The sequence below is a fragment of the Gossypium hirsutum genome, chromosome A09 (genome assembly GCF_007990345.1).
Source record: "Gossypium hirsutum isolate 1008001.06 chromosome A09, Gossypium_hirsutum_v2.1, whole genome shotgun sequence".
Classification (NCBI taxonomy): Eukaryota; Viridiplantae; Streptophyta; class Magnoliopsida; order Malvales; family Malvaceae; genus Gossypium; species Gossypium hirsutum.
In genome coordinates, this window is record NC_053432.1 from 78,573,318 (window position 1) to 78,600,952 (window position 27,635).

A 27,635-nucleotide genomic window follows, 5' to 3' on the forward strand; every position below is an offset into this window, starting at 1 on the left:
TTTAGTACAATAATTTTACTCTTTCACACGCTTCCGCACAACAAAGCCCGACATTATGACAATTTAAAACCACATCTTCTCAGCACGGTTATTGTCTTTGTTGTTGTCTTGATGAGGCTCATCATCCGAGCATTTCTGCAAACAAGGCGTTACCGGCATAAATGGAGGGATCATCAAGAGTTTGGAGTTGATTGCCTTTGGGAATTTTGCTGGAGAAGTTGCTGTAGGACAAGCTGAGGGCGCTTAGTTTAGTTATAGATGACAGACTATCTGGGATCATGCCAGAAAGTTGATTGACAAACAAGTCGAGAGATTCCAGGGACTCAAGTTCCCCTATCTTCCCAGGGATCTTCCCTGACAACTGGTTTTGAGACAAGTTGAGAGCAGTTAAGCTGGTGAGGTGTGTAAGCTCTTCTGGGATTACTCCTTCCAAGTTATTCATTGAGAGGTCTATACTAACCAAAAATTGCAGTGTTTTTGTGTATTCCAGGTATCTTCATTTGATCACCTCATTTAAGTGCTCCTTTTCCCACCATAGCATGGTTTTATAGCTTTCTAAATACACAGTCTGCGGAAAGACCATGGCAGTTAAGTTGTCAAAGCAACGAGGTATCCTTCCTTGTAGATTGTTTTCAGCAAGATCCAGGATCTCAGATCAGTTGAGAGTTGGCAGAGTTGCCAAGGGATGCTACCGTTGAACTTGTTTCCCCGTAGTCTGAGAATTCTTAGGTACCCAAAGGTGTCCCCAATCCACTTAGGTACATTTCCAGATAATGCATTCTCGCCTACATCTAAAAATCTAAGAGATGTGCAATTCTTTAAGGCCAATGATAGCTGTCCGCTGAGTTTATTGTTGCTCAAGTCCAACCATGTTAGCCAACAGAGATGCCCCATGGCGTGGGAGCTACACCTGAGAGATTGTTAGATGATTGGTCTACAACTTCTATATCTTGATGGTGTCTCCAACAATCAGGAATATTCCCAGCCAAGTTATTATTCGAGAGTTCAACAACTACCATAGTTTTAATATGGCACAACGAGTTTGGAATTGAACCCTTGATAAGATTGTTTAAAAGAATCAGAGAGCTCAAATGAGGCAGCATATCACCCATCCTTTCCCGGAGGGACACCGGAGATCGAGTTACCGGAGAGATCTATCAACTTCAAGTTGGATGGAAATCTTGGAAGGGTCCCTTTGATCTGGCTGTGGGTGAGGTCCAGTTCATTGAGGTTCATGTCCTTCATCCATTTCGGCAAGGTACCCCAGATACTAGCATTCGAAAGAAGCAGTGTAGTTGCTTTCGATTGCGTTTGAAGCCATTGAGGAATTTGTGTTCCAAATTTGCAAGACTCCATTTCAATGTATTCCAATTGAAAAGGAGGTATCCAGTCGGATTTAATCTTGATAGTTAAACCAGTGGAGCCAATAGACAACGTTTTCAACTTCGATAGTGAAGCGAAGTGGACTTCGCAAATGGCAGCTTCCAACGAATCGTATGAAAGATCTAAAGTCTCAAGGTTCGAAAGTTGCCCGAGACTTTCCGGAACGGTTCCATTCAACTGATTGTGAGAAAGATGAACGTGTTTGAGGTTTCCGAGCATCCCCAGCCAATTAGGTACATAACCACTAATCCGAGCATAGTCTAAATTTAAAGCCTCTAAATCATGCCCAAAACATCTAGATAAATTTCGGTACTTTCCAATTTGCTCGCCTGGTAATTGGTTGTATGATATATCTAATGATCTCAAGTAACACATATTTCCGAACATCAGTAACAACGCTTTCTCAATGCCACTGAATGCATTAGCTACAATATTGAGATGCAAAAGGTTCTTAAAATTGCCAAAGCTGTTGTGGATTGAAGATGTAATAAAAAGGTTGAAACTAAGATCAAGGAATCTTAGAGATGTCATGTTTTGAATCATACTAGGAACTGTGCCTGGAAAATCGTTTTGTCCAAGATCTAGATGCCGAACGCCATGAAATGAAGAATTTATGGGATGCCAAGACAAATGAGAATTATTTAGCCCACATTGTGACAAATGCAAGGACAAGAAGGAAGGAAACCTGTTGAGTACCTGAAACAAGCTTGGTGTCTCACCGAGGCATATTCCTGCCATGCCAAGGTGCTGCAAAGATGAAAGGTTAGAAATCCATTGCACATCGTGGACCGTCAAGGCCCATGGTGGTCCTTGATCATTGAATCGAGAATTGGAGATGTTAAGGTATCTCAGCTGTTTCATGGAACCAAAAATTTGCGGGATGGGGCTATATTGAAAATTATTTCCACTCAAGTCCAGGTGCTCCAAGTATGTGAACTGGAGCAAACAAGAATTTAGAACAGAAGCAACTAAGGATTTCCTCTCCTCTCTAAGCAGTGAGGCCCAGGGTGCTCTGAGATTAAGCTTGACAACATGGCCATTGGTTTCATCACAACTTATTCCCCTCCATATGCAGCAGTTGTTGCCTTTCCATGAAGATAGGCGATGGTAAGGGTCTTTAAAACTTTGTTTCAGCTTCAGAAGTGTTTCTCTCACTTTCTATGCAACTGAAGCTTGAATTTGGGCATGAACACAACCACAAGCTAAGCATAAGGAGAACAGGATTCAAAAGTTTACGGATCATATTTGAGAAGAGGTTCAAATGGATTATTGCAGGCAGAGTGAAAGAGAAAGAAACTCAGGAAACTGCACCATGCATGTACGCCAGGCCAAGACCGCTATTAACTTGAGAAAAGGAGGCATTCTTTTGGAAGTTGACTGAAATAGGGGAGCAATACCAACTCCACAATTGACTTGCATACTGCATCCAATTGGTCGGTTTGACTTCCACCAAGAAATCAACGCTAGGGTCTTCGCCATCGTGTTCCATGATGCTTGCAATTGTTTGGTAGTTGCGCATTAGAAATTAAAAATTGCCCATATGTGATTAGAGTATTTCCAGTGCAACGGATAGGCAGCTATGTCAAGGACGCAAGCTATGACACTAATCAACATTATAGACATCCACATATACTAAACAATCTTATAAATATAAGTATTCAATAAATCCACAAATGGATACAGATAAAAGAAAAAAAGTAAAGAATAACAAGTTTATTTATATAGTATGATATATAAATAAGCCTCAACGCTGTAAAAGTACTGTAGTTAACTAAAGATGTTGCAAAGCTCGACTTCATTGGCAGTTGATATCTTGGACAGCTCTGGTCACTAAGTTGACTAGCATGGCGCAGTTCATTTCTGCAGATTTCTTTTTCTTGATCAATTTCATCAACTGCACTTTCCCACTCAATTTGGAATGGCCTGTCAGTGCCACAAACCCTGCTTTAATCTCACTTTCCAAGCTTGAATTATTGGGTATATTGTTTGAGTTCAACTCCACGGTCACATTCATCTTCTTCGTGGATCTTGCCTTGCTTCTTCCTTCTGCAACAAATGCCTCCCCAACTCCAACTCCCCCATAATCGAACCAAATGGTGGTGTTGTCGAATTTGAAGTGGCCGAAGTTTGAGTTCTTGACGACAACTTGGGCGCTGAGTTTCATGTTGAAGGAAACAGGGCTAGGGGCTGCCGTGAGATCCTCGACGGTGACAGAGGTGAGCCTGAACTTGGGGTTTCTGATACGCATCACTGTAAGTGAAAAAATCAAGATGACAATAGTCTGGAAAATGGCGAAAGCTGCTACGTATACCACCAATTTCATGCGTTTCTTTCGCTTCAGCTCCTTGGATGCCTCTGCAGCTGACTCCGTTCCTGTCTTTCTCTGTTCGTAACTTTGCCTCGCCATTGCTGTATTCTCAAAGGAAAAGCTTCAATAATGGAATTTTAAAGGAGAGGTAGGTAACTCCATGTACGTGTGGGTGTGTATATATGCAATAGCCAAGTTCCCATGGGCGTCCATATTCAGGGCTTATAACAATTAATTCCAATATAATATACAAGTAGAATATCCAGTTGTTAGTATAACATTGTATAAAACAGGTGGAAAAGTTAGAAACCAGAATCCAGACCATCAAACCCTTCACCGTCTTCAGTTGCTGTAATAAGGAAAAAGAGTAGTATCTATTGTCAAACAGCAATTGCTTCTATTTTGTCACACCAAATATTCTAGATTATATATTTACATAAAATTCCAAAAATAAAATTCTAAACTCACTACAGTTCCTTCGGTGTATTTTTGTTAAAATTTATATTTCTAAGTTTTGTAACAAAAAAGAAAAGTTTACTTTGTTGGCTTAGTTCTTTGTTTGCCATTTGTGATAACCTATAAGTGACATGTGTATTTTTTTTTCCTTTTGACGATTTTTTAAGCGTAATCTTTGCAAAAGTAAATTCTAACTTCTTTATACATCTAGCCAAATACTAATAAGGTCAATTTTTTTTTTCTTATTTTACATTGATTTATATTATAAATATAAACACGATTACCAATTACCTTTAAAATTCCGTACATAATTTTCAACGCTTCCAAAATTAATTCTCTTAATTCCCAATTTTTAATTAATATAACGTTTTTATCATACACTTTCCCATTCAGCAATCCATCTAAAATAACCTTGTTGGCCTTTTTATTTTTAGGGTTTTATGGCATATTCAAATTTCTGCAGTTAAGTTTACAGTACTGAGCCAGTTGACTGTATTTCTTTTTTCATTAACAATTTATTTGTTACATATATGTTTTATTTTATTTTAATCGTTAATTGTATATCACTAATGCTTAATTGTTATAATTTTTGAAAATTAATGTTTTTCTTTTTAACAAATAGAATAGCATAAATGTTTTATTACAGATTTGATTTTTTTTACTCTTTTCTAACTGAAAAAATAATTCTACATACCAGGTATTTGATCTGAAATTTGGCAATATGTTAATAATATAAATTTCTTATTCCTTAATGCCATCCCGATACCCAACTCACTCTTCCTTGCCATTACCTCTTCATTCCTTACATTTCTTATATCAAGTTTGATACATCAACAAAAATTATTTATTTAAAAAAAAATAAAATTGTATGTATAAGAGGGTTTAGACAAAAGTATAAGGCTTGAAAATTTTACTTGGCCAAAAAAATTAGGTTTGTTAAACTCGGGGTTAGATTTGGACTCCAACATTTAGGGCTCCAACCTAGTCTATTTTATACTTTATAATATACTGTTTTATTTTATATATGATTTAATTTATATTGAATTAAATTCAATATATAATATTATAATGTAAATTTAAATAATATGTCAATTTGTTTATGTTTAAAATTTAATAAAACAAACAACATATCAATAGTATTTTTTAAAAATTTAAGAAATAATATTGGGAGGGCTAAAATTAATTTGAGTTGGCCATTTAGAAATATAAATGAGTTTAGAAAAATTTTGAGACCCATATATAGTGTTAGGCTTGACAAACATAAAGTTTTCTAATATCATACATTAACTCGGCTTAAATCCGATTCAATTTAATCGATGAACATATCTAATTTCTAAACCCTTCTTTCTAATCAAAATAATTTTTAGGATTTAATTTTACTAATTTATGAGTTGTAATTAATTTTTGGTCATATCTATTATATTATTTGATATTTAAATATCTTTTGCTTTAATTATGAAAATTTCAAATTTACTAGATATGAAATTCGTATTGATAGCTTAAAATATTTGTCTTGTAAATAAGAGTTTATGTATTCATAATTATTTAATTATATATATATATATATATTTTTTTACGAATAGCATAATTCACAATTTATATTGTCTTGTTAATTAGAAACGAGTCTTTAATTTTAATGTTATTGATGGACTAAATTTTATTTGGTTCGTTACAATGTTATTTGTTAATAAGGAAAATAACCAACAAGTTTCATCTTAGTTATTGAGAAGAAAGTAGAGGTTAAGTGCTAGTAGCTTTGTTAATAACTAAAATTAATTTATCAAGAGTATATGAAAAAAATTTTACATTGACGATTAAATTGTGAATCAAAACTACAACTTCACTTTTGACTAGATTTTCATTGCATTGATTTTTCATATTTTCTTTGCGATTTTTCGTTTGGTAATTTTTCATTTTAATTGCAAATTATTCCGTTTACTATTTATTTTATTTGTTTTTATTGGAGAAATAAAATTATTATTAATCCCTATGAATATTACTCTACTCTCTACTAACTACAAAATTTTATATTTTTAAGAGGATAAATCTTAAAATTACAAATGAATTTTAATTTTATGTTAAATATTATACATTTTAACTTTAATTTTATACATAATATTTAAATTTGATTCTATCTTTTATAAACAACTAATATTATTTTATAATAATTATATAAACATCATATATTTCAAAGAAATTAATAGAATAATAATATGCCTAACTAAGACCAAATAGAAATGATCGAAAAAGTATAAATTTAGCATAAATGTATGGATAATATTACATTAAAACTACAAGAGTCCATTGTAAAACCCACACTTCAAAAAGAAAAAGAAAAAAGTTTGACAAAAGAAGAAAAAGTATAAATAGAAATGATTGAAAAAGTATAAATTTAGCATAAATGCAATTAAGCAATGCTTACAAATGGTAGTCATATGCATAAAGAGAGGGTGAATGTTGGAGAAGAAAGTAAAACGCAAGAATAGCTTTGCGTGTTCAGATTGCCCGGGCTTTTATAATGTCAAAGCTCATTTCACTAGGGTCTGTTGCCTGCAACTCAACTTGAATGCCATCCAATTCTCTCTTGAATCTATCTTTTGAGCTTGCATACACCATCTTACTTCTCACTCTTGATGTATCTGGTGACCTGTTAAAAAGAAAAATGAAGGAATTTGGAGAGTTTTTCTTGGAATATATGTTAAATGAATGAAATAAAGGTAGACTGATTTGGGGTTGGCATATATACCATGCAATGAAGAAAATTTTGCTTTTCTGACAGTTCTCATCAGTGGTGAAATCGAAATCAAAGACGGCATAGCGACATTCATCGGCAGGTAGAGCCGCAGTGAAATCTTCATAGGTTTCTTGAGGGCTTCCAACTTTCTCAACCACCACCTGCTGCTCTTGAATCTTGAAAACAATGAACCTATAGTTTCTCTTCGCTTTTAGCTCCAAGAATTTCAGCTTACATTCATCATCAACGGCCATTCCAGATGCCGCGTTCGCCTAATCCGACATATGACCAAGAAATATATGAATCAATGAAAGATTTCCGACCAGCATCTCTAAATTCTAAATTAAACAACATTTCTAACATGGCATGTAAGAAGAACTCACCATTTTTTCGTCCAAAGGAATTGAGTTATGTAAGGAGGAGCAGGAGGAGGAGGAGAGGAAGAAGAAGGAAAAGAAGAAGAAGAAGAAGAAGAAGAAGAAGAAGAAGAAGAAGACAGAGAGAAATGAAGTAGGGGATAAAGTGGGAAGAGATCCTTAGTTGAGGGGAGATATTATGAGGCGAGAGGAATACGGTGGTGAAGAGAAATTTGAGGGCAAAACAATGGTAAACAACTCTCCAAGCTTTAAAGGCTAACCATGTCCGCAACAATAGTTGTTCTTTACGTGTTGATTTTCAGGAAAACGCACGTTCATTTCTGGTTGCATGGCCAGGATTTTTGTTGCCTATTTTGAGTAAAACTTCTTTTGACATTTTATCCCTTATTATCAGATTTCATCACACAAATTTGTATACTTCGGCCTTGCATTTCATGTTTCAGCCTTGATTAAGATCACTAATAAATTATAGTAAGAATTAATCACTCACAATATGCAAGGGTTATTTAATACCAGTTTAATGAGATAAATTTTAAGGGTTTGAAAAAAATATTAATAGTTTATTTAGATGTCTCATTGGATTAACTCTTACATAATAAATGGATTAATATTGCATAGGTGTATCAAGGACGAGTTTAAGATTTTATCATAAATATCAAGCGGTTAATTTAAGGTAATTAACGTTATTTACTTCCAAAGCAATTAAACTATATTTATTTATTCGATTATTTGATAAACATATTATATTAAAAGTTTTTCATATATAAATCTCTCTACTTATTAAAGTTATACATAATAATAATAAAAAATTTATAACTTTAGAGTTTGTGTAACAAAAAGAAAGGAAAAGGATCAAAAGAGAAATTAATTTTTTCCGTCAAATCCAATTATTGAATCCAACGCCCACATTAAAATCAAATAACCTTATTGTTGTAGGATTATTTTTTATGAAATATTAAATTTTAATTTACCTAACATCAAAATTTAGAAATAGTTAAAAATAAATTCTAATCAACCATGTTGAAATGACTCTATAAATATTTGTATTTCACATAGTTTCATTTTTCATACCCATTAAGCATATAAATAAATGGGGTATGGTCAACCACACATCTTCATAGCATACATATCTCTAGCAAACTAATCTATATATCTATGAAGTTGCAGTTTATCATATATAGATTGCACACACCAACACCGAGGTCCAAGCTCATGGGTCATGGCTCATTCCAAAATTTTAATAAGATGGTTCATGCATTTGAGCCCGGTTTCTAAAACCTAGCCCCTACCCAATGGAACTTTCTTTATTATTGTAAACTTACCAGTCAACCAAAATTTAGAGTGGCGGCATTGTTGGGGCAACGCCCAAGAACTTCACACCACTGGCGGGTCCTGGTGCAACAATACCAGAGCTTCGGATCTCAGCCAGTCCTCTTTGTGTATTTGCTCCTGGTGCCTCACATAATTTCGGAAGGAAAACACCTGCCAAGATATCAAGTATTAGTTTTTAAATTTAATTTAATTATTGCTCTTGCATGCTCTTCTAGTACTGTTAAAAGACGTTACCTTCTCCCGCGGCGAGATTGAAGTAAAAGTCGGCGACGTTGGGTCAGCTATTGTAGCACTGAGGGGAGCAAACATTTGGGTGAAGCGAGACTTAAGGAGGGAATCGGATAAGATGCCGAAGCATTTTCTGCCAAGCCCGCATGCTTTGACATACTGGTCGATCTCAATCCAGTTGCTGATCTTATCGTCTTCGATCTCCGATGTCTGGCATGTGAATTCATCCTTGCCGCTCCTCTTGACGTGCTTCTCTAGCACGCAGCGTTTACCGGCCGATGATACCGGGTACGTGCAGGTGTCTTCGTCAAGTGGTTCACATGTTATTTCCCTTGCAACCAAAATTATACAGTTTCATCAAAGTGTTGCCATCTTGATATTACAACTTTGCATGTTTTTTAATTAAAGTGCTTGATTTGAGAACCTAGGGTGGCTTGACAGAAGGCGGCAAGCAGTGCAAGAGCAAGGACTGGTAAGGCCTTGAAGCTAAAGTTGGAAGCCATGGTTTTCGAATGGAGAGAACACCATGTTGTTCCAATAGGGTCGGAAGCGTGTAAATTATTGTACTAAAAAATCACACAAAGTTCAATTCCCAGGGAAGAGAGGTGGATCACATGGATCTCTTAAATACCAAGTCTTTCCTTAGACAGAATATCCCTTCTATAGTAATTTAATAGCACAATTAAATACTACTATTATACCCTCAAATATTGAAAGAAAAATAGGACAAGAAAGAACACAAGAGATTTAACGAGGTTCGGTAAATTATACCTACGTCCTCGGGCACTAACACCAAATGATAACTTTACTATCTCCAAAGTATTACAAACAAATAGAATTCCTTAAGAATTCTCAAATGGGAGAAGAGAGAAAACTAAGAGAGAAAGATTGGTTGGGATGAATTGAAATGAGAAATGAGAAGGCCTATTTATAGTTGAGGTTTAAGGACCAAACAATAAATAGCCCATTATCTCAAGGACCAAAAAAAAATTATCCCATGCCACTTTTTCAAAGTCAACTTTAGGGTGCTAAACTTGCACCACTTTGTATTGTTTGCCATTAATGTTGTCTCCCATTAATGTTAACAATCTCCACCTTGAAGATTTGATTAGGATAATCACATCTTCACACACTTCCTTCAACTCCCCAAATTCGATAAAGCTATCTTTTGTAGTGCCTACAAATGCACTCTCGAGCGCCATACACCTGAAGGTGCTCAAATTCTCAGGATGTTAATCAAGTTCAAACAATGATTAAACTTGATTGTTGTTACCACCTTGGTCATCATATCTGCGGGATTATCTGCTGTTGGAATCTTCTGAAGTAGAATTTTTCCTTTTTCAAAGACTTCCCGCACAAAGTGATATCTTACGTCGATATGTTTGATTCTTGAATGATAGACTTGATTTTTCGCTAAATGAATAGCGCTCTGACTGTCACAATATAAACTTATGTGACTTTGAACAACTCCTAAGTCTTTCAACAATCCATTAAGCCAAATAGCCTCCTTAACAGCTTCTGTAACTGTCATATATTCTGCCTCTATAGTAGACACAGCTACTGTAGACTGTAAGGTAGACTTCCAACTCACTGGGGCTTTCGCAAGAGTAAACAGATACCCCGTAGTTGAACGACGTTTATCTAAATCACCAGCAAAGTCGGAATCAACATATCCAACTACAAACTGACCAAGTGCTCCATCCTGTTCAAAAATTAAACCAACATCTACGGTTTTTCGAAGATACCGTAGAATCCATTTCACAGCTTGCCAATGTCCTTTTCCAGGATCATGCATATACCTGCTCACAACTCCAACAGCTTGTGAAATGTCAGGCCTCGTACACACCATCGCATACATCAAACTCCCAACTGCATTAGCATATGGGACTTTCGCCATATATTCTCTTTCATCTTCAGTCTTCGGAGATAATTGAGCACTAAGTTTCAAATGAGAAGCAAGTGGGGTACTTACATGTTTTGTGTTTTCATTTACACCAAAACATTGTAATACCTTTTTCTGATATTACTTCTGATTTAAACAGAGCTTGCCTCTCGGTCTATCTCTACTTATCTCCATGCCGAGAATCTTCTTGGCCTCACCTAGATCTTTCATCTCGAACTCTTGATTCAACTGAGCCTTCAGCTTATCTATCTCATTTTGGCTCTTCGAAGCGATTAACATATCATCAACATACAAGAGTAGATAAATGAAAGATCCGTCATGTAGCTTCTGCAAATATACACAATTGTCATATTTGCTTCTTGTGTACTTCTGCCTTCTCATAAAGCTATCAAATCGCTTGTACCACTGCCTCGGGGATTGCTTCAATCCATATAGTGATTTGTTAAGCTTACAAACCCAATTTCTACCATCAGCATCTGTGTATCCTTCTGGCTGAGTCATATAGATCTCCTCTTCTAACTCACCATGCAAGAAAGCCGTCTTAACATCAAGTTGAGCTAGCTCCAAATTCAACTGTGCTACCAAGGCCAACAAAATTCTAATGGAAGAATGCTTCACAACAGGGGAAAATACATCATTGTAGTCAATTCCCTCCTTCTGAGCGTAGCCTTTAGCTACCAATCTTGCCTTGTAGCGAATATCCTTCTTGCTAGGAGATCCATCTTTCTTTGCGAATACCTACTTGCATCCGATTGCCCTTTTACCTTTCGGTAATTGCGCCAACTCCCAAGTATTGTTCTTCCGAAGAGACTGCATTTCTTCATCCATGGCGCTTTTCCATTTATCACTTTCTAAGCTTTGCATTGTTTCTTGATAAGTGATAGGAATATCATCAACAACGGGAAGGGCGTAGGCCACCATATCAGTAAATCGAGCAGGTTTACGAATTTCTCTCCGTGGCCTTGCAACTGCAACTGGTTCTGGTGTACTTAGTGGTTCTTGGGTCAGAACCTCTTCAACCTCTAATTCCTCCATTGTGGCTAGAGAATTACTTATTAACTGGGCAAATCCCCATCTGCTCAAACTCAACCTGTTTTGGAGTACACTCCACCTGCTGTGGAGTATTGCTCGTCTGAATATCTTTATCTGCTACCTTTTTCAATGTGGTAGATTCATCAAAGGTAACATCTCTGCTACAGATCATTTTCTTTGTGCTTAAGCACCAAAGACGAAATCCCTTCACTCCAGAAGTGATTCCCACAAAGAGAGCTTTCTTTACCCTCGGATCTAACTTTGACTCCTTCACATGGTAATATGCAGTGGTTCCAAACATATGTAAGGAATCATAATCTATAGCTGGTTTTCCAGACCATACCTCCATAGGAGTTTTTCTTTCTAATGCAGATGATGGCAAACGATTAACAAGATGGCCAGCGTATGTCACAGCCTCAGCCCAAAATTGCTTGCCCAATCCAGCATTGGACAACATACATCGAACTTTCTCCAGCAATGTTCGATTCATACGCTCTGCCAATCCATTCTGTTGTGGTGTATCCCTAACTGTGAAGTGTCGAACAATACCATACTCTTGGCACACATCGAAGAACGGATCACTTTTATATTCCCCTCCATTGTCCGTCCTAAGCCGCTTGATTTTCTTGCCAGTCTGGTTTTCGATCATAGTTTTTCATTTAAGAAAAACTCCAAGCACTTCATCTTTAGTTTTCATGGTATACACCCAAACTCTTCTGGAAAAGTCATCAACAAAAGTAACAAAGTAGTGTTTTCCTCCCAATGAAGGTGTCTTGGAAGGCCCCCACACATCTGAGTGAATATATTCCAAAATACCTTTTGTGTTATGGATAGCAGTGCCGAATTTCACTCTCTTTTGCTTTCCCAGAACACAGTGCTCACAAAATTTTAATTTGCAAGCCTTTGCACCTTTCAACAATCCTTGCTTTGCCAAAATTTGCAAGGATTTTTCGCTAGCATGTCCCAACTTCATATGCCACAACTGTATTGAGTCCAATTCTTTGTTGCCGGAAGCTGTAGCGACTGCTCCAATAACTGTACTACCTTGGTAGTAATACAAGTTATTTTTCCTGATGCCCTTCAATATCACAAGTGCGCCAGATGTCACTTTCAAAACCCCATCTCTCATAGTAACAACTGAACCATTGGATTCCAAGGCTCCCAATGAGATGAGATTTTTCTTCAAACTGGGCACGTACCGAACGTCAGTCAGAACTCTGGTTGATCCATCTTTATTCTTTAATTGGATTGAACCTATCCCAACAGTTTTACAGGCATTGTCATTGCCCATATAAACAACTCCTCCATTTAGTTCTACTAAATCAGAGAACCACTCCCGGTTAGGGGACATATGATAGGTACAACCCGAATCCAATATCCACTCATCTGAATGGAACGATGATGATGATGCAACCAGTGATAGTTCAGAGTCACTAGTATCATGCTTAGCAACACAAGCATCTACAGCAGCTTTTCCCTTATTCTTCAGCTTTGGACAATTTTTCTTCCAGTGGCCTTTCTCATGACAAAAAGCACATTCATCTTTCCCGAGTCTGGACTTTGACTTTGATCTCCCCTTTTGAGTTTTCTTCCGAGTGTATGAACGACCTCGGACTACTAAAGCTTCTGTATCTCTGATTGAGTTTTTCTGTTTGTCCTTCTTTCTCTGTTCATAACTGTATAAGGCCGCACAGACTTCGCTCAGAGATATATCACTCCTGCCATGAAGTAGAGTAGTTTCTAGGAACTCAAACTCCTCAGGAAGTGACCCCAACAGCATCAAAGCCAAATCTTCATCTTTGAATGTCTCATCCATATTCAGCAAATCAGTGACTAACTGATTAAATTTGGTGATATGATCATTCATTGTGGTACTTGGGACGTATGTGAAGCGAAACAGTCTTTTCTTCAAGTGGAGCTTATTTTAACTGTTTTTCTTCAAAAAATTTTCTTCAAGTGCCACCCACAACTTATTTGCAGAAGTCTCCTTTGAAAAAGCATACCTCTGCTCTCGAGAAAGGCATGATCGAATTGTGCCACATGTCAACCGATTGATCGCCTTCCAATCTTTCTCCTGTACATCATCTGGTTTTTCTTCATCAATGGCAATGTCTAGACTCTGCTGAAAAAGGGCATCTAGAACCTCACTTTGCCACATACCAAAATGGCCTGTGCCATCAAAGATCTCCACGGCCAGTCTTGCATTTGCAATTGTCGGTCTTGTCCACATGGACGATGTTGAAGCTCCTACACCGACCGTTTTCTCCATAATCTTTCAATATATACCTAAGGAAATCTTTTCTGATGTGGAAGATCAGTTTAAACTGCAACCACAGAGCATACTACGATTAACCTTCGGCTCTTGATACCACTTGTTGTTCCAATAGGGTCGGAAGCGTGTAAATTATTGTACTAAAAAATCACACAAAGTTCAATTCCCAGGGAAGAGAGGTGGATCACATGGATCTCTTAAATACCAAGTCTTTCCTTAGACATAATATCCCTTCTATAGTAATTTAATAGCACAATTAAATACTACTATTATACCCTCAAATATTGAAAGAAAAATAGGACAAGAAAGAACACAAGAGATTTAACGAGGTTCGGTAAATTATAACTACGTCCTCGGGCACTAACACCAGATGATAACTTTACTATCTCCAAAGTATTACAAACAAATAGAATTCCTTAAGAATTCTCAAATGGGAGAAGAGAGAAAACTAAGAGAGAAAGATTGGTTGGGATGAATTGAAATGAGAAATGAGAAGGCCTATTTATAGTTGAGGTTTAAGGACCAAACAATAAATAGCCCATTATCTCAAGGACCAAAAAAAAATTATCCCATGCCACTTTTTCAAAGTCAACTTTAGGGTGCTAAACTTGCACCACTTTGTATTGTTTGCCATTAATGTTGTCTCCCATTAATGTTAACACACCAAAAAAAGAGAAAAAGAAAAAGAAAGATTTGTTGGGTTTCGTTATGGAGCGTGATGGGGGAAGGAAAGGGTTCTTTATAGTATCACAAGTCACAACATAATGTTCTCAATAAACTCATAATTCTGCGCACACTACAAAAATATAAGTAGAGTTTTTTTTTGTTTCTTTCCACAAACTCAGCTCAGATTGATTTGACTATTAATATGTTTTATTTTATAAATAAATTTAAATAATAATAAAAAATGTGTTACATTTAGGTTGAATTGGACTATGTTGGCATAAATTCATAAATTTTGTAATGATGTGAGCTGAAATTTCTAGAAATATATTTTTTTGAAAGATTCATGGCAATTTTAACTTATGTTTTCATAATAAGACCCGTACCTCGCGGGCTAGGTCCGGTAGTGATAATAAAATAATTTATTTATATATACACAGGAATAGTATGTGAAAGAAAAGAAACATTTACAACTTCAAATTAGAAATGGAGAGTAGCCCTACTTTTGATGCACGGGACATGAAGAAATGGTGGATATTGGTGGGAACCGACCAAGGGTGACCTTGCTTTGCATGTCAAGGAGTCTATTCGTCGCGCAGAAATGCCCCCATCACTCATCACGCTGTGCTTTCAAAACCAGAAGTTTGGCATATGGTCTGAATTTTTTACCCGTAATTGGGGTGCAGCATCTCAATTAGAAGGGAAGTGAACCCATTACTATTACTTTTCACTAGCTTCCAAAGACTAGCATCAACTATTTAATTATACACAATTCTTGTAGTGATTTTATTTTAGTTATTTAAATAAAAAAATTTGTGATTTGATCATTATTGTTACAATAATTTATTATTTTGATTACTTAATCGCTAAATTCTTAATGATAGATAGCTGATTAGGTATGCAGTATCATCATTTTAACTTTTTTTATTGATTATTGTTCATCATTTATAATTCTAAATTGAATGAGTGATAATTGAGGATTTTTATTTGCTAATGCATCGATAAATTATTTTTCAATCACAAAAATAGATTGAGGGAGATGATGATGATGATGATGAAGAAGAATAGTAAGTGAATGAAATTGAGAAAAATATCAACACAAAACTAATTGTAATTGTAATAATCCGTAAGACCAGCCAAAAAGAAAAGAAACACCATGACCACAAAATAGCAGGAAACTAAAAATCAATAGAACCAGCCAATTATAAGTTAATACCCACTAAATTCATACAACTACTGAATGAAGCAATAACTTCAATCCCTTGATGATACAATTATCCATACAACTAATTTGTAGTAAATAAAACACATAATCAATCTTTTCATGATGGTATAAAAGTTTGAATAAATAAAATTGTTTTGGATTTCCATTCATCAACCTTGCAACTTTTATTTAAACATCATTTCGAGTAGGGCATGTTATCTTGGAAACCACCTCATATAACTTTTCACAAGTAGGTCTTGATCTTTCTTAAGTTTTCTTCATTACCACATACTCCTTGATTGATGTAGCCGATTCACTCACCCAAATCATCTTTTTCCATTTATTTTAACGTGAACTTTCAGTTGGAGTAAAAGAAGGTGAAGCTTTAGCTCTGTTTATTTGGTAAGTTTACTTCATTTCCAATTTCTCCTCCTATACATTCATTAGCACCTTTACTTGTTCTTCTATCTCTACCACAAAAGATCATAATATCATCTCATATATTCAATCACCTTATTGCTTACTTAAGATTAATCTAAACTGTCAAATAAGAAAATACCACAAGAATTTTTGAAGAAAGATAAAACACCATATAATAATATAGCTTAATAAACTTTATGAAAACAAAATTTAGAGGCTATGTAAATGTAAACATATAAAAGAAATACAAATTACAAATTTTGAAGTAATCATTCCAAAAATGGAAATTACCTACTATGATAATTACTATTGTCTTTTCTATATGCCACAAGATTTCATTAATTTAATAAAAATGAATTTCCGTAATAAAAACATGATGATTCCTCTCAATTTTAAACTCTCTTTTTTATATATATATTTTCTATAGTGAAATTGAGCTTCAAAGTAGAGTTGATATACTCACTAGCAACATCATATGCTTGAGGTTTAAATTCATTTGTTACAATTTTTTAACCTATCCATTTCCCAATTTCAATTTTGTCTTATAGGTAATGCAATTCACAAAAAACTAGGTTCTTTTAGATATAAACCAGCATTGACTTAGTTTAATTACCAACGTGAGACTTGGACTTACGATTATCAATATTGTATTGATAAATATACTCGTATTTTATTTTTTATATTCATACATATCAATATTTATGTGTTTTTGGTATATCATTTTGAATATATTAATATTTTTAAATTTTATATATACACAAAATATATATTTATAATATAATTCTAGTTTTTAATAACATATATATTATATGCAAAAATACTTTAATAACATAAGTATAAAAATGTATATATGTAAATATAAATTTTAAAAGAATCAATTAGGTTAAATAACATTATTTTATTATTAACAAAAATATTAAAATCTTGTAACTAGTTAATACACTCTGGCTTTTGATGAAAACAAACCAAAACATAATGGAGATATGTGATTAAAATGGACATGTCTGATTGGAGTCATTAAAGTGAAGGTGGACTTGAATTTACCATGACTTACGGGGAAAAGAGCCAAAATAAATTACCTTTGTACTTGATGTGTAGTGACCACTAAGACTTACGATTGGAAAACAATAAGTTGAAATCCTTTTTATGGAAAGAAATACTTGATGTTTTTCATGAGTAGAATACATTGCAAGAAAATATTGGGGGAGAGGAGTTAACAGTTACTATGCCACTAATTTAATTAACATGAGGAAGAACACTGTTATAGTAACTCAACAGAAGTAGAGTCTTTTGTAATTTTCATAACTCTTATCACATATATGTTTCCATTGAATTTCACCATTTCTGTTTTTGAGAGTTGAATTCATTAGTCTTTATTTGAACAAAAGAATATGGACTTTTGAGGAAACCATATATAATTTTAAGGCCCATCAAAAAGTTACCAACTAAAACATTAATTATAAGGGCCCAACCGGGTTCGAACCGGTGACCTCTTGATCTGCAGTCAAATGCTCTACCACTGAGCTATAGACCCCTGGTGTTAAGGGCTCATCAAATTATTATTTAAAAAGATACTGTGAAGACCAGCTTTACTTACTCCTGTTCCAACACCATTGCCTAGCTTTTGTTTTCAAACAAACTACTTTCTTTATTCTAAATTTGTGCTATCTTTCTAATTTGTAAATTTTCTGCTAAAAAAAATTAAAACAATTATTCTGTCAATTGGTAATAAATTTTCTAAACTTATTAGCTTCTAAATTTAAACTTTTGGTACCAAGTAAAAAGGAGGACAAGTACCATGAAACACTCCTCCTCCTCAGTTCTCATACATATTCAAGATCAAGTCAATCTTTCTAATATCATTTTAACATTTACTTATATCACATTAACCAAAACTCATTACAATTAATTCTCAAAATTTGTTATCCAAAGTCAAGTTTGTAGTACCAAGTCTAAATTTTACAATTCCCAATCTTATAACTCCACTAAGACTGAGGAAGGAGTGATAATCATTATTGTTAGGTATGAGGCATTAATATTTTCCTTCACATGAGGATTATAGCTATATAGATGCACTCTATATCACTTCCAAATTCTTACATATAATGGAAGGCCACTTTGGTACATCTAAGGGAAATGAAAAACGTGTACTAAATACTAGTCGTCAGGATCTCCCTTTCTTCTTTTTAAATATAAATAAAAAGGCACCCATTGTATATTCAGATGTTTGTGGATATTCCATTTTTTTCTTTTTTTTTAAAATTTAAATATTACAATTTTTAAATAATATTCGGATTTGGTTGATAAAATATATTATTCGTTACAAATTTGAAACAATACAAATATATATTTATTATTGAATTCAGTATTATATATTTAGATAACTAATGTGGATTCGGATATCTGAATCTTTTGATTACAAAATGCTTATAATATAATAAGAATTTTAGTGAACTTTAGATATCTAGAAAAAATAATTGAAAGTTAATTTTTCTTACTCATATATAATAATATTTAATTTAAATATAAAAATTCAAATATCTAACTTATTGTCACTCCTATGGCGATATTTGTAATTAAATTTAATGATGTTATAAATAGTAAATAAAAGCATCTCGAAAGTTAAAAAGTATTTTCTTTTTAGTACTGATTAAAAATTACTTTATGAAGAATGAATAGTAAAATTGATGAAGCTGAAAATCATCTTAAATTTTGTATGAATGAGATATACATGGATAATTGTATATTGCTCATAAGTATTTAATCGATAGGTGGTAATGCCACGTAATTGCCTTAGGATAAGGGTCGGAGGGAAAAGAAGTTGTATTGGATATTTCCATGATTATTGTTTTTCTTTTTTTCCTTTTTTTTTTCTTCAAATTATAAACTAATTCAAATGTCGGTAATGCACAAATTAATCATGTCTGCTTAACATTATTAACATCTTATTTATCTTTATCAATAACACGATATAGCAATTTGTATTTTTTATTTGTACAAAGTTGCACTTTATCTAGAAATAAATTATTTGATTTATATATATATATGTGTTTTTTTCTTTTTATTAAGACATGATATTTTTTTGGTTTAAATGATAAAAGTTGATAAAATTATAAAAAAAATGTGATCAACATGCGAGAATAATACTTATATTATTGAATCTCAAACACTATTGATGATTTAAGATAATTGGCTAAGAGATCAATTGAGTCTTAGCTTGATTGGTATTGATATTATCATCAATGCAGAAAGACGTAGATTCAAATGTGTTATAATAAAAATACATTATCCTCCTATTTAAATATTAATGAGGGACTTCAAATAACTCTAGATATTGTAAAAAAAAAAGTAAATATGATAAAAACTAGAAATAAAAATATGATTTTAATTTTAAAATTACTCAAAAGAAAATAAAAAGGTAATAGAACAAAATGCGGCTAAAAGTTATATTTGTTGGGTTCAACAATAATTGCCCTGTACACGTGAAGCGTTCTTAGTTTAATCTATATACGTTTTATACTGGTGGAGTTATAAAATGAAGGGTAAATGTGGACTCCAACCAAATCTTTTAAGGACTTTTGACTCTTTCTTTAACCTTCCTTTTTCTCTTTTAACAAAAATCACTTACAACCTAAATTAACTCCTTTTTTTTAAAAAAAATTTGAAAAACCTATATAATAAATAAAATTAAAAATTTGTTTTCAATAATAAAAATATGCTGGTGCATTATTTTCTTATAATAGAAACATAAAAAAATAAAATAAAATAAAATTTGTATTGATTCCAACCATGATAAGAAAATTTGATATTAAAAAAAAGAAGAATATTTTTATGTTTGAATGAGGGTAATTTATAAAAGAGGAAGTAAACAAAATCTTAAAAATGGAAAGCCCATTTTGGTGCTTAGCGGTACATCAATTTCATATCAGCAAAACGATTGCGAGGGAAAATTGAATGATTAGTGTTTAGGTTAAAATTAAGAAATTCATAAAACAATGAAGCTACGATGAACAACATTAGTGTGTTACGCATATTCTACCAATCAATGTCACAAAATTTCATCATTCTTACTTTTAAATTAAAGATGAAGAAGCTCAATCTGAAATATGGAATAAAAATCCAACTTATGTTTTACTAATTGGAAGCTTAAACAATTTTACTTCAAACTAAACTAAATTAAATTTTAGCTATTTTTACTTGTTGAGCTAGGGTGGGACCAATTGCATCCCTAGAAAAACACGTGGTGCTTTCTTGCAATAAAACATGGACATGGGATATGGGAAGGGAGCCGCGTAAGGGAGAGGGAAAGTCACTGATGTCTTTCACACTTCTACAGCGTTTATTCATTGAACCAAAACAAGTAAAAAAAAGATCCCAGGAAGTTGGCGCCACCGGCCACCGGAATAGTTGGGTTTTAAAATAAGATAAATGTTGAAAGCAAGGACTTGATAGCATGGTTGCAGTTAGTAGCAGTTGCATTAGTTGACCACCAACACCACCCGATTTTGTAACGCGAATTAAGTGAAAAGGCATCATAACATAGATGTGGAATGCCGCCAAGTATCTGAGTAGGTGAAATGCACTAACAATCCCTTAATTTGTAGTTAGGTTAGGCTTGCTGCAATAACTATACAAAGAGAAGCTAGTGGTTCACCTTATTAGTTTTTTTATTGCTTCAAAAGCCATGGCCTCCGGAGTCGGCTTTGCAACATTTTCTGGCAGGTTTTAGTGGTCGAACCAAACTACATACTCGTCTCCCGACTTCCATCTTTTCATTATTAATAATCTCACTTCTTTTTAACTCAAACACAGGTTTAAATTTTAAAGACAATATTGTTATAAAAATAATTACGACAAAATAGACAAAAAAAAGATAATAATAAAAAATTCATAATTAAATTTTTAACAACTCTGATCAACATACGAATTTTGAATGTATTAAAATAAGACTTTTTTTCATTATTAATAGCACTACTAAAAAGAGGTAAAGTAAAGTAGTTTTATTTAATACCTAAAAGGTTTTTTTATGTTTGGAAACGTATTTTATTATTAATGACACTACTAAAAAAATAGTGAAGTAACGTAGTTTTATTTAATAACTAAAAAGTTTTGTTATGTTTGGAAATGTATTTCATTATTAATGATACTATTTAAAAAAAAAGTGAAGTAACATAAAAAGTTTTTTTATGTTTGGAAATGTATTCTATTATTAATGACACTGTTAAGAAAAAAAGGTTAAGTAACGTAATTTTATTTAATACCTAAAAAGTTTTTTTTTTATGTTTTGAAATGTATTCTATTATTAATCACACTAATAAAAAATGGTGGAGTAACGTAATTTTATTTAATACCTAAAATGTTTTTTTTTATGTTTGGAAATGTATTTTTTTATTAATGAGACTATTAAAAAATGTAAAGTAACGTAGTTTTTTATTTAATAACTTTTTTTTTATGTTTGGAAATGTATTCTATTATTAATGACACTATTAAAAAAAAGTGAAGTAACGTAGTTTTATTTAATACCTAATTTTTTTTTAATCTTTGGAAATGTATTCCATTATTAAAAAAGTGAAGTAACGTAGTTTTATTTAATACTTAAAAAGTTTCTTTTTTTAATACAATAGGTTAGTGTTTGGTATATTAGTAATATTTTTTATTATACAAGTAATCTTAAAAATTGTCATTATCTCTTTTTCAAATATTTATTTTTTTAAAATTTTACTATATCAAGACACTTATCAACCCTGGCTCGACTTGTAGAGTGTAAAAACTCCATTAACAATGTACCAAATATTATTTCATAATATTAATATGAGATATACTTCATGTCCATTTTACAATCCATATTCAGGGTTCTTAGTTGCCCCTCGCAACAATATTGTATTCAATGATCGAAATTGAGTCATTTCCTTAAGAGTGCAATGTGTCCCAACCACTTGTTGGTCAAATGTTATGATTTTCATTTATATGCATGTAATTTTTTAGATTTATCAAAAAATAATAATAATAATAAACATAAATACCTTCAAAATTGTTGCAGGCCAATTTTGGCCTACCACAAATTGAACCAATTTACAACCAAAAAAAAAACCACCTAATTTATCCAAACCTCAATTAGCCCACATCCATCTAAATTAACTCAACTACCCAAACTCAAAATTAAAAAAAATATAAAAATTCCTAGCCCAATAATATAGCCCAAATTAGAAAAAAAAAGAAGGGAAAACCTAACCCTAGCCTCAACTTTCGGTGCCACTTGCCTCTGACAACCCTACCAGTCATTTCCATACCTTGCAAAAAGTAAAGCAAACAAGCAAGACAAAAAAAATAGCAAAAGTAGTAATAAAAAACTTGTAAAATGGCTATAAAAAGCCAAGCAAAAAGAAAAAAGGGGGAGAATTTTTTTAGTTTTGATTTCCTTTGACTGTTGTTCTGTTTTTGAAAAAAAGAAAAAGACTGTTAGACAAATGTATTGAAAATCAAAAAGCAAAACAACAGAAGAAAAAAGGTGGATTTTAATCTCTATTTCTCTTATTCCTTTAGTTTATTTCTTTCCTTTTTTTTGTTTTCTTTCGATTCAATCTCATAGTTTTTTATTATAAATTATTTTTAAATAAAAAGAAAAAAGAAAAATTTACCTGGATCTTGGTGCCCCTGACCACTGTCGACGGTGGAAGCCCCGGCAGCTTCAAAGAGACACAATGACGGCGACAAAAATGGGTTTAGAAACCTTAACCGAAAAAGGGGAAAGGAGGTGGGGTGTTCTTTGTTTGCTTAAACAAAAATGAAGTAAATAATAAAAAATAAAAAAATAACAAAGATGAAATGGAGTCACAAATACTAGGCCAAGCATGTTTCTGCTTTTGGGACAAATTGTGTAAATGGTCTCTCCTCCTTTCTGGTCATTTCAAATCAGCTCATTGTTACTTTTAAATTCCGCCCAAAATATTATTTTAATTACATTTTAGTACTGGTTGGAGTGGCACCGTTTTGATGGTATGGGAATATTCCCAATTCGGTCCTCCACTTTTGTGCGTATTTCATTTCAGTCTCTTTTTTTTTGTTTATTCATCTGTTTGTTACATTATATCCCTCACATATATATTAAGGACTTTAATGCTTACTTTCTAAATATTTGTTGTTCTTATTATCTTCATTTAAATATTTGTTATTTTATCATTTTTACGCTGCTAATATTTATTTATTTGTCTATTCATCTATTATTTATTTCCTTTTATATATTTCCCCGTATTTCCCTTTCATTATTTTCCTTTTACTTTACTATTATTATTATCATATTATTAAATTAATTAGCTTTGCATTATTATTACTATTACTATTATATTTCTTTTATATTTATTTATCTATTCCTTTTTTTTACATACATATATTTTACTTTGTTTTACCATTTATTTATATCCCTTTATGATTTTAAAACTTTGGTTATTATTATATTGTTATTTTTCTCAACCTTCACATATTATTATTATTATTGTTATTATTATTATTTTTACTATCTAATGTATTATTATACTTATTTTTACCCCTGTTATATTTATTATTAATATTAGTATATATTTTATTGTACGTATATATATACTTTTATATATAGTATTATTTTTATATATCATTATATTTATTATTATGCTTATTATTTTCACTATTGTTACTTATTATTTTATTTTAGTATTATTATGTATTATTTGGTATACATACATCTTTCTGTACATATTGTTATTATACATATATTATTTTATTATGGTATTAATACATTTTTACTTTTTTTTCTTTTATTGTAAATATTATTTGTTATTACTCTAATATTTTAATATTATGTTATAATGTTTTTTATTAATCACTTCATTATATCATGTTTGCACCGTTTTATTTATTTATGAATTTTTATTTTAAAAAAATAGTTTATTCATTTTTTTCTTCTTCTTTTTATTTATAAATAAGGCAACGTGCCGATTTAATATTAAGCCATTGATTTCATCGCTATGTTGGGTGAATATCATCGGCTAGTGTTAAAAATGGGACGTCCTTTTTTAAAAAAATTGAAAAATTTAAAAATTCTCGTGTTTTGAAATAGGATATTTATTTTTGTGATTATTGGTAAGTGATCAAACTTTATTTTTAAAATGTAGATGAGGATATGTAATTTGTCAAAATTTTAATGCTGAAACTTTTCGCGTTTCCAAAAATTTTCGTGTTTTAAAAAAAATTCGGATCCCAAAAATTTTCGTGTTTTCAAAATTTTCGTGTTTTAAAAAATTCTCGTTTTTCAATCGGATCACGGTTAAATGACAAATTGAATTCGTATTTTTGAAAATCAAGACAACACATGTTTAATAAAGATACCAATTTTGGGTGTCATGAGGGTGCTAATACCTTCCTCGTGCGTAACCGACTCCCGAACCCTATTTTTCTCAGGATTTTCGCGTAGACCCAAGTTTGGCCTTCGTTTTTGTTCAGAATAACTTTCTTTTCTAAAAAGATGATTTATTAGGTGTCCGATCACACCTAGAAAAAGATCGGTGGCGACTCCTTTTTTTTTAAACCGAAATTCCATTTTCAAATTTTCAAATAATCGCTCAATTAGCGACCGAAGCGAATTTTTATGTCGCTACAAAATGATATTTTTACTTTATAAAATAAATGAGTAATTGATAATTTCCTAACAAAATTAAAACCCGATTGATAAATGATACCAACTCAATCAATATATATTACATAATGTGAGATAATGTATTTAAGCACGCAGGGGATTCACAATCAAGTAGTACAATTTTATGTGAGTTGTTCATCATAATAAAGGGTTAAATATACTTAAAGTCATTAAATTATTAAAAAAACTATATTTTGATCATTCAATTTAAAAAAATACAAAAAAGTCATTGAATAAATTGAAAGTTATTATTGAAGTGATTTAGTTTGTTTTTTAAAGGTTTAATTAAATTGAGATATGAAGATAGGTGGAAACACATATTGGTATAGTCTAAGATAACATGTTGTCTTAAAACCTTTGAATGTAAGTGAAGCAGGTTTTGCATTAAGATATGGGAATTTGTTTGACAACATCCCCCAAACACGTTTATATCAAGAAAAAGAAAAGGGAAAACCATGTTGGTATGAATTTCAAAACTTGAGAAGCTTAGACGAAAACTTTGAAATCTTTATGTTTAAAACTACAAAATAAGTGGTTTTCAAACTCAATAGTTAGTTCAACTGTTTAACTAACAGAGCAGTAAACAAAAATTATCTTGGTTAAGCCTCCTAAACTTTCATATATATCCACATAGAGATGCTAACCACTGGAGATCATGATATGTATTCCTATTCGTTGATTAGATTTTATTGTGAGGGAGTCATTCAGGTGATGCACTGTATGACATTTCTTGGCGGGTAAGACGTGGCCGGAGCTGGGCCTAGCTCATGCGCAAACGTAACTCCTCTTCTATAATTCCATCTTTCCACTTTCTCACTAAAAATATTACTAGCTACCCAATCCATTCCCCCTCATTTTGGAACTTAGCCTCATTTGATGGGTATTTGTATTTTCTTTTTATTCTTTTTTTGACCTTTGATTTATCACTCTTTGACTTCTAATAATTCAATATTTTGATATTTGGCTCCAACAAAACTCTTTTTTTCAATTTGTTTTATATGCATGAAAAATGATTTCTCTTTTTCTCTAAACAAAATATAATAATATATTCTATTTGATGTTATGAGTCAATCGGATATTAATTGAGTTAAAAAAATATAAAAATATCTTTTCATTTTTTAAAATAAATTATATATTTGAGGGTATTTTAGTTTTTTTTTACCTTAAAAAGCCAATAAAATTATGTATATGATAAAATTTGTACCCATACCAATTACATCTAAAAAATCCAAATTTACAACTTAATCAAAACTTTATTTTAATTTACTCATATATTATGCATACACGAAATTTTTGCATATTCTATAATTTTATGTATAATGATATTTTAAAAAGCAACGGTTATAATAACATGAAATTTTGAATTGTTTCTTTTATAAATGAATTGATTTGATATTCATATTTTGATTAAATCAAGAATGTTATCCTTTTATAAAGAAATTTTTTACATGAAATAAGTAATTAGACACTTATATATATATATTTCAATTTTGACTTGCAAAATTTACAAGAACAAACTTCGAAATAACGTTAAAGGGAAAAAACCACATTAAAAAAATTAAGAAATATACAAAATTATGTTACATATTCTAGTTTGGCATCTCTTTTATTTTGATTATTAATTTTTTATACAATTATTCATTTATTTATCATAAATAAAACCATGAAATTTTAAAATCATAAAAGAAAGTTGAATTCAATTAAAAGAGAGAGACTAAACGATCATCTACGTTATAAATGTGATATTGTATGTGACAACATGCATCATTATGGAATATGTCGTTGCCTTCACGTATATGCTATTTTTGTAAAGAGAAAGGGCATTTTCTTTGCAGTTGAAATATTCTAAAATTTTTTAACTAAATATCAAGCCATTCATGTAACGGAGATTATTTCATACATCATTATAAGTGTAATTAGTTTTACTTATATTGTTTAGTTGAATTGGTATTTTATAAAATAGATTCAATCCAGATGAAAATTTATCAAAATTTATTTTTTATAAAATAATAAATATTTATATGAGAGTATTTTTACTTTTTTACATTTTATAAAATATTTAAAAATAAATATTCATAATCGGATTTGAACTTAAACATTATAATTTTTAACTTAATCAATTTTATTTTTTTATAAATGTTATATTTTTTAAAATATTTGCAACTTAAGTTCAAGTCACATCATTTGTAAAACTAATTTTTTCTTGAGTTTAAACTATGAGTGAGTATTGGTACAATGGTAAAGTATTTTTTTTTTAATTCCACAAACAACTTAAAAAATTAACATGTGTCTTTTTTCTTTAATATCTATTTTGTAATATTTTATTGACCGCTATAAGATATTTGTCAACGCCCTAACTCTATTATTAACGGAGTTTAAAACTCCATTAATAGTATATCAAATATTTTTTCTTAAATTATTGTATAAAATATAAATCATTTTAAAAAAATTGTTATTCTCTTGAAATATTTCCTATTAATTACAAGTCGTGAGAGCAAAGAAGGATTATAGTAGAAATGCAAAAACTGGAAAAGAATGGAGTGTTGTTGAAACCGTATCGGAAAATGTAAGCAAAGCCATGGGTTTCAAACATTGTTCAAATCCCTAATTCTGAATATTGTTTGAACCTGCTAAAAATCCGGCTCTCTATTTTCT

General features: G+C 31.8%; 3 protein-coding genes, 1 non-coding gene and 1 pseudogene across 4 annotated transcripts; all 5 read right to left on the minus strand.

Moving 5' to 3' along the window:
- Window positions 1-588: 588 nt before the first annotated feature.
- On the minus strand, window positions 589-2,862 carry LOC107930218 (receptor-like protein EIX1). Its single transcript, XM_016861812.2, has 3 exons — window positions 2,805-2,862; window positions 1,109-2,468; window positions 589-910 (listed from the first exon to the last, which is right to left on the minus strand). The coding sequence occupies exons 1-3, from the start codon at window positions 2,860-2,862 to the stop codon at window positions 589-591; spliced, it is 1,740 nt and encodes a 579-aa protein (XP_016717301.2).
- Window positions 2,863-3,178: 316 nt separating this feature from the next.
- Window positions 3,179-3,790, minus strand: LOC107930235 (late embryogenesis abundant protein At1g64065). Its single transcript, XM_016861824.2, has one exon. It carries the CDS (start codon window positions 3,788-3,790, stop codon window positions 3,179-3,181), a length of 612 nt encoding a protein of 203 aa, XP_016717313.2.
- A 2,613-nt stretch (window positions 3,791-6,403) lies between these two features.
- LOC107930234 (actin-depolymerizing factor 7) lies at window positions 6,404-7,478 on the minus strand. The gene is made up of 3 exons (XM_016861823.2): window positions 7,265-7,478; window positions 6,894-7,153; window positions 6,404-6,794 (listed from the first exon to the last, which is right to left on the minus strand). The coding sequence occupies exons 1-3, from the start codon at window positions 7,265-7,267 to the stop codon at window positions 6,644-6,646; spliced, it is 414 nt and encodes a 137-aa protein (XP_016717312.1). The 5' UTR covers window positions 7,268-7,478; the 3' UTR covers window positions 6,404-6,643.
- A 1,116-nt stretch (window positions 7,479-8,594) lies between these two features.
- On the minus strand, window positions 8,595-9,321 carry LOC107930219 (uncharacterized; annotated as a pseudogene).
- An 8,453-nt stretch (window positions 9,322-17,774) lies between these two features.
- On the minus strand, window positions 17,775-17,846 carry TRNAC-GCA (transfer RNA cysteine (anticodon GCA)). Its single transcript has one exon. It is a non-coding gene; the product is annotated as a tRNA-Cys (tRNA).
- Between the last annotated feature and the right edge of the window lie 9,789 nt (window positions 17,847-27,635).

Coding starts and splice junctions, on each gene's coding strand:
- LOC107930218 (XM_016861812.2), bottom strand. CDS start 2,862: ATGGCGAAGACCCTAGCGTTGATTTCTTGGTGGAAGTCAAACCGACCA. Junction 2,469..2,804: donor AAACCGACCAATTGGATGCA/GTATGCAAGTCA, acceptor CTTCATGGAAAG/GCAACAACTGCTGCATATGG. Junction 911..1,108: donor GTCCCTCCGGGAAAGGATGG/GTGATATGCTGC, acceptor ACAATCTCTCAG/GTGTAGCTCCCACGCCATGG.
- LOC107930235 (XM_016861824.2), bottom strand. CDS start 3,790: ATGGCGAGGCAAAGTTACGAACAGAGAAAGACAGGAACGGAGTCAGCT.
- LOC107930234 (XM_016861823.2), bottom strand. Junction 6,795..6,893: donor AAAATTTTCTTCATTGCATG/GTATATATGCCA, acceptor TCTTTTTAACAG/GTCACCAGATACATCAAGAG.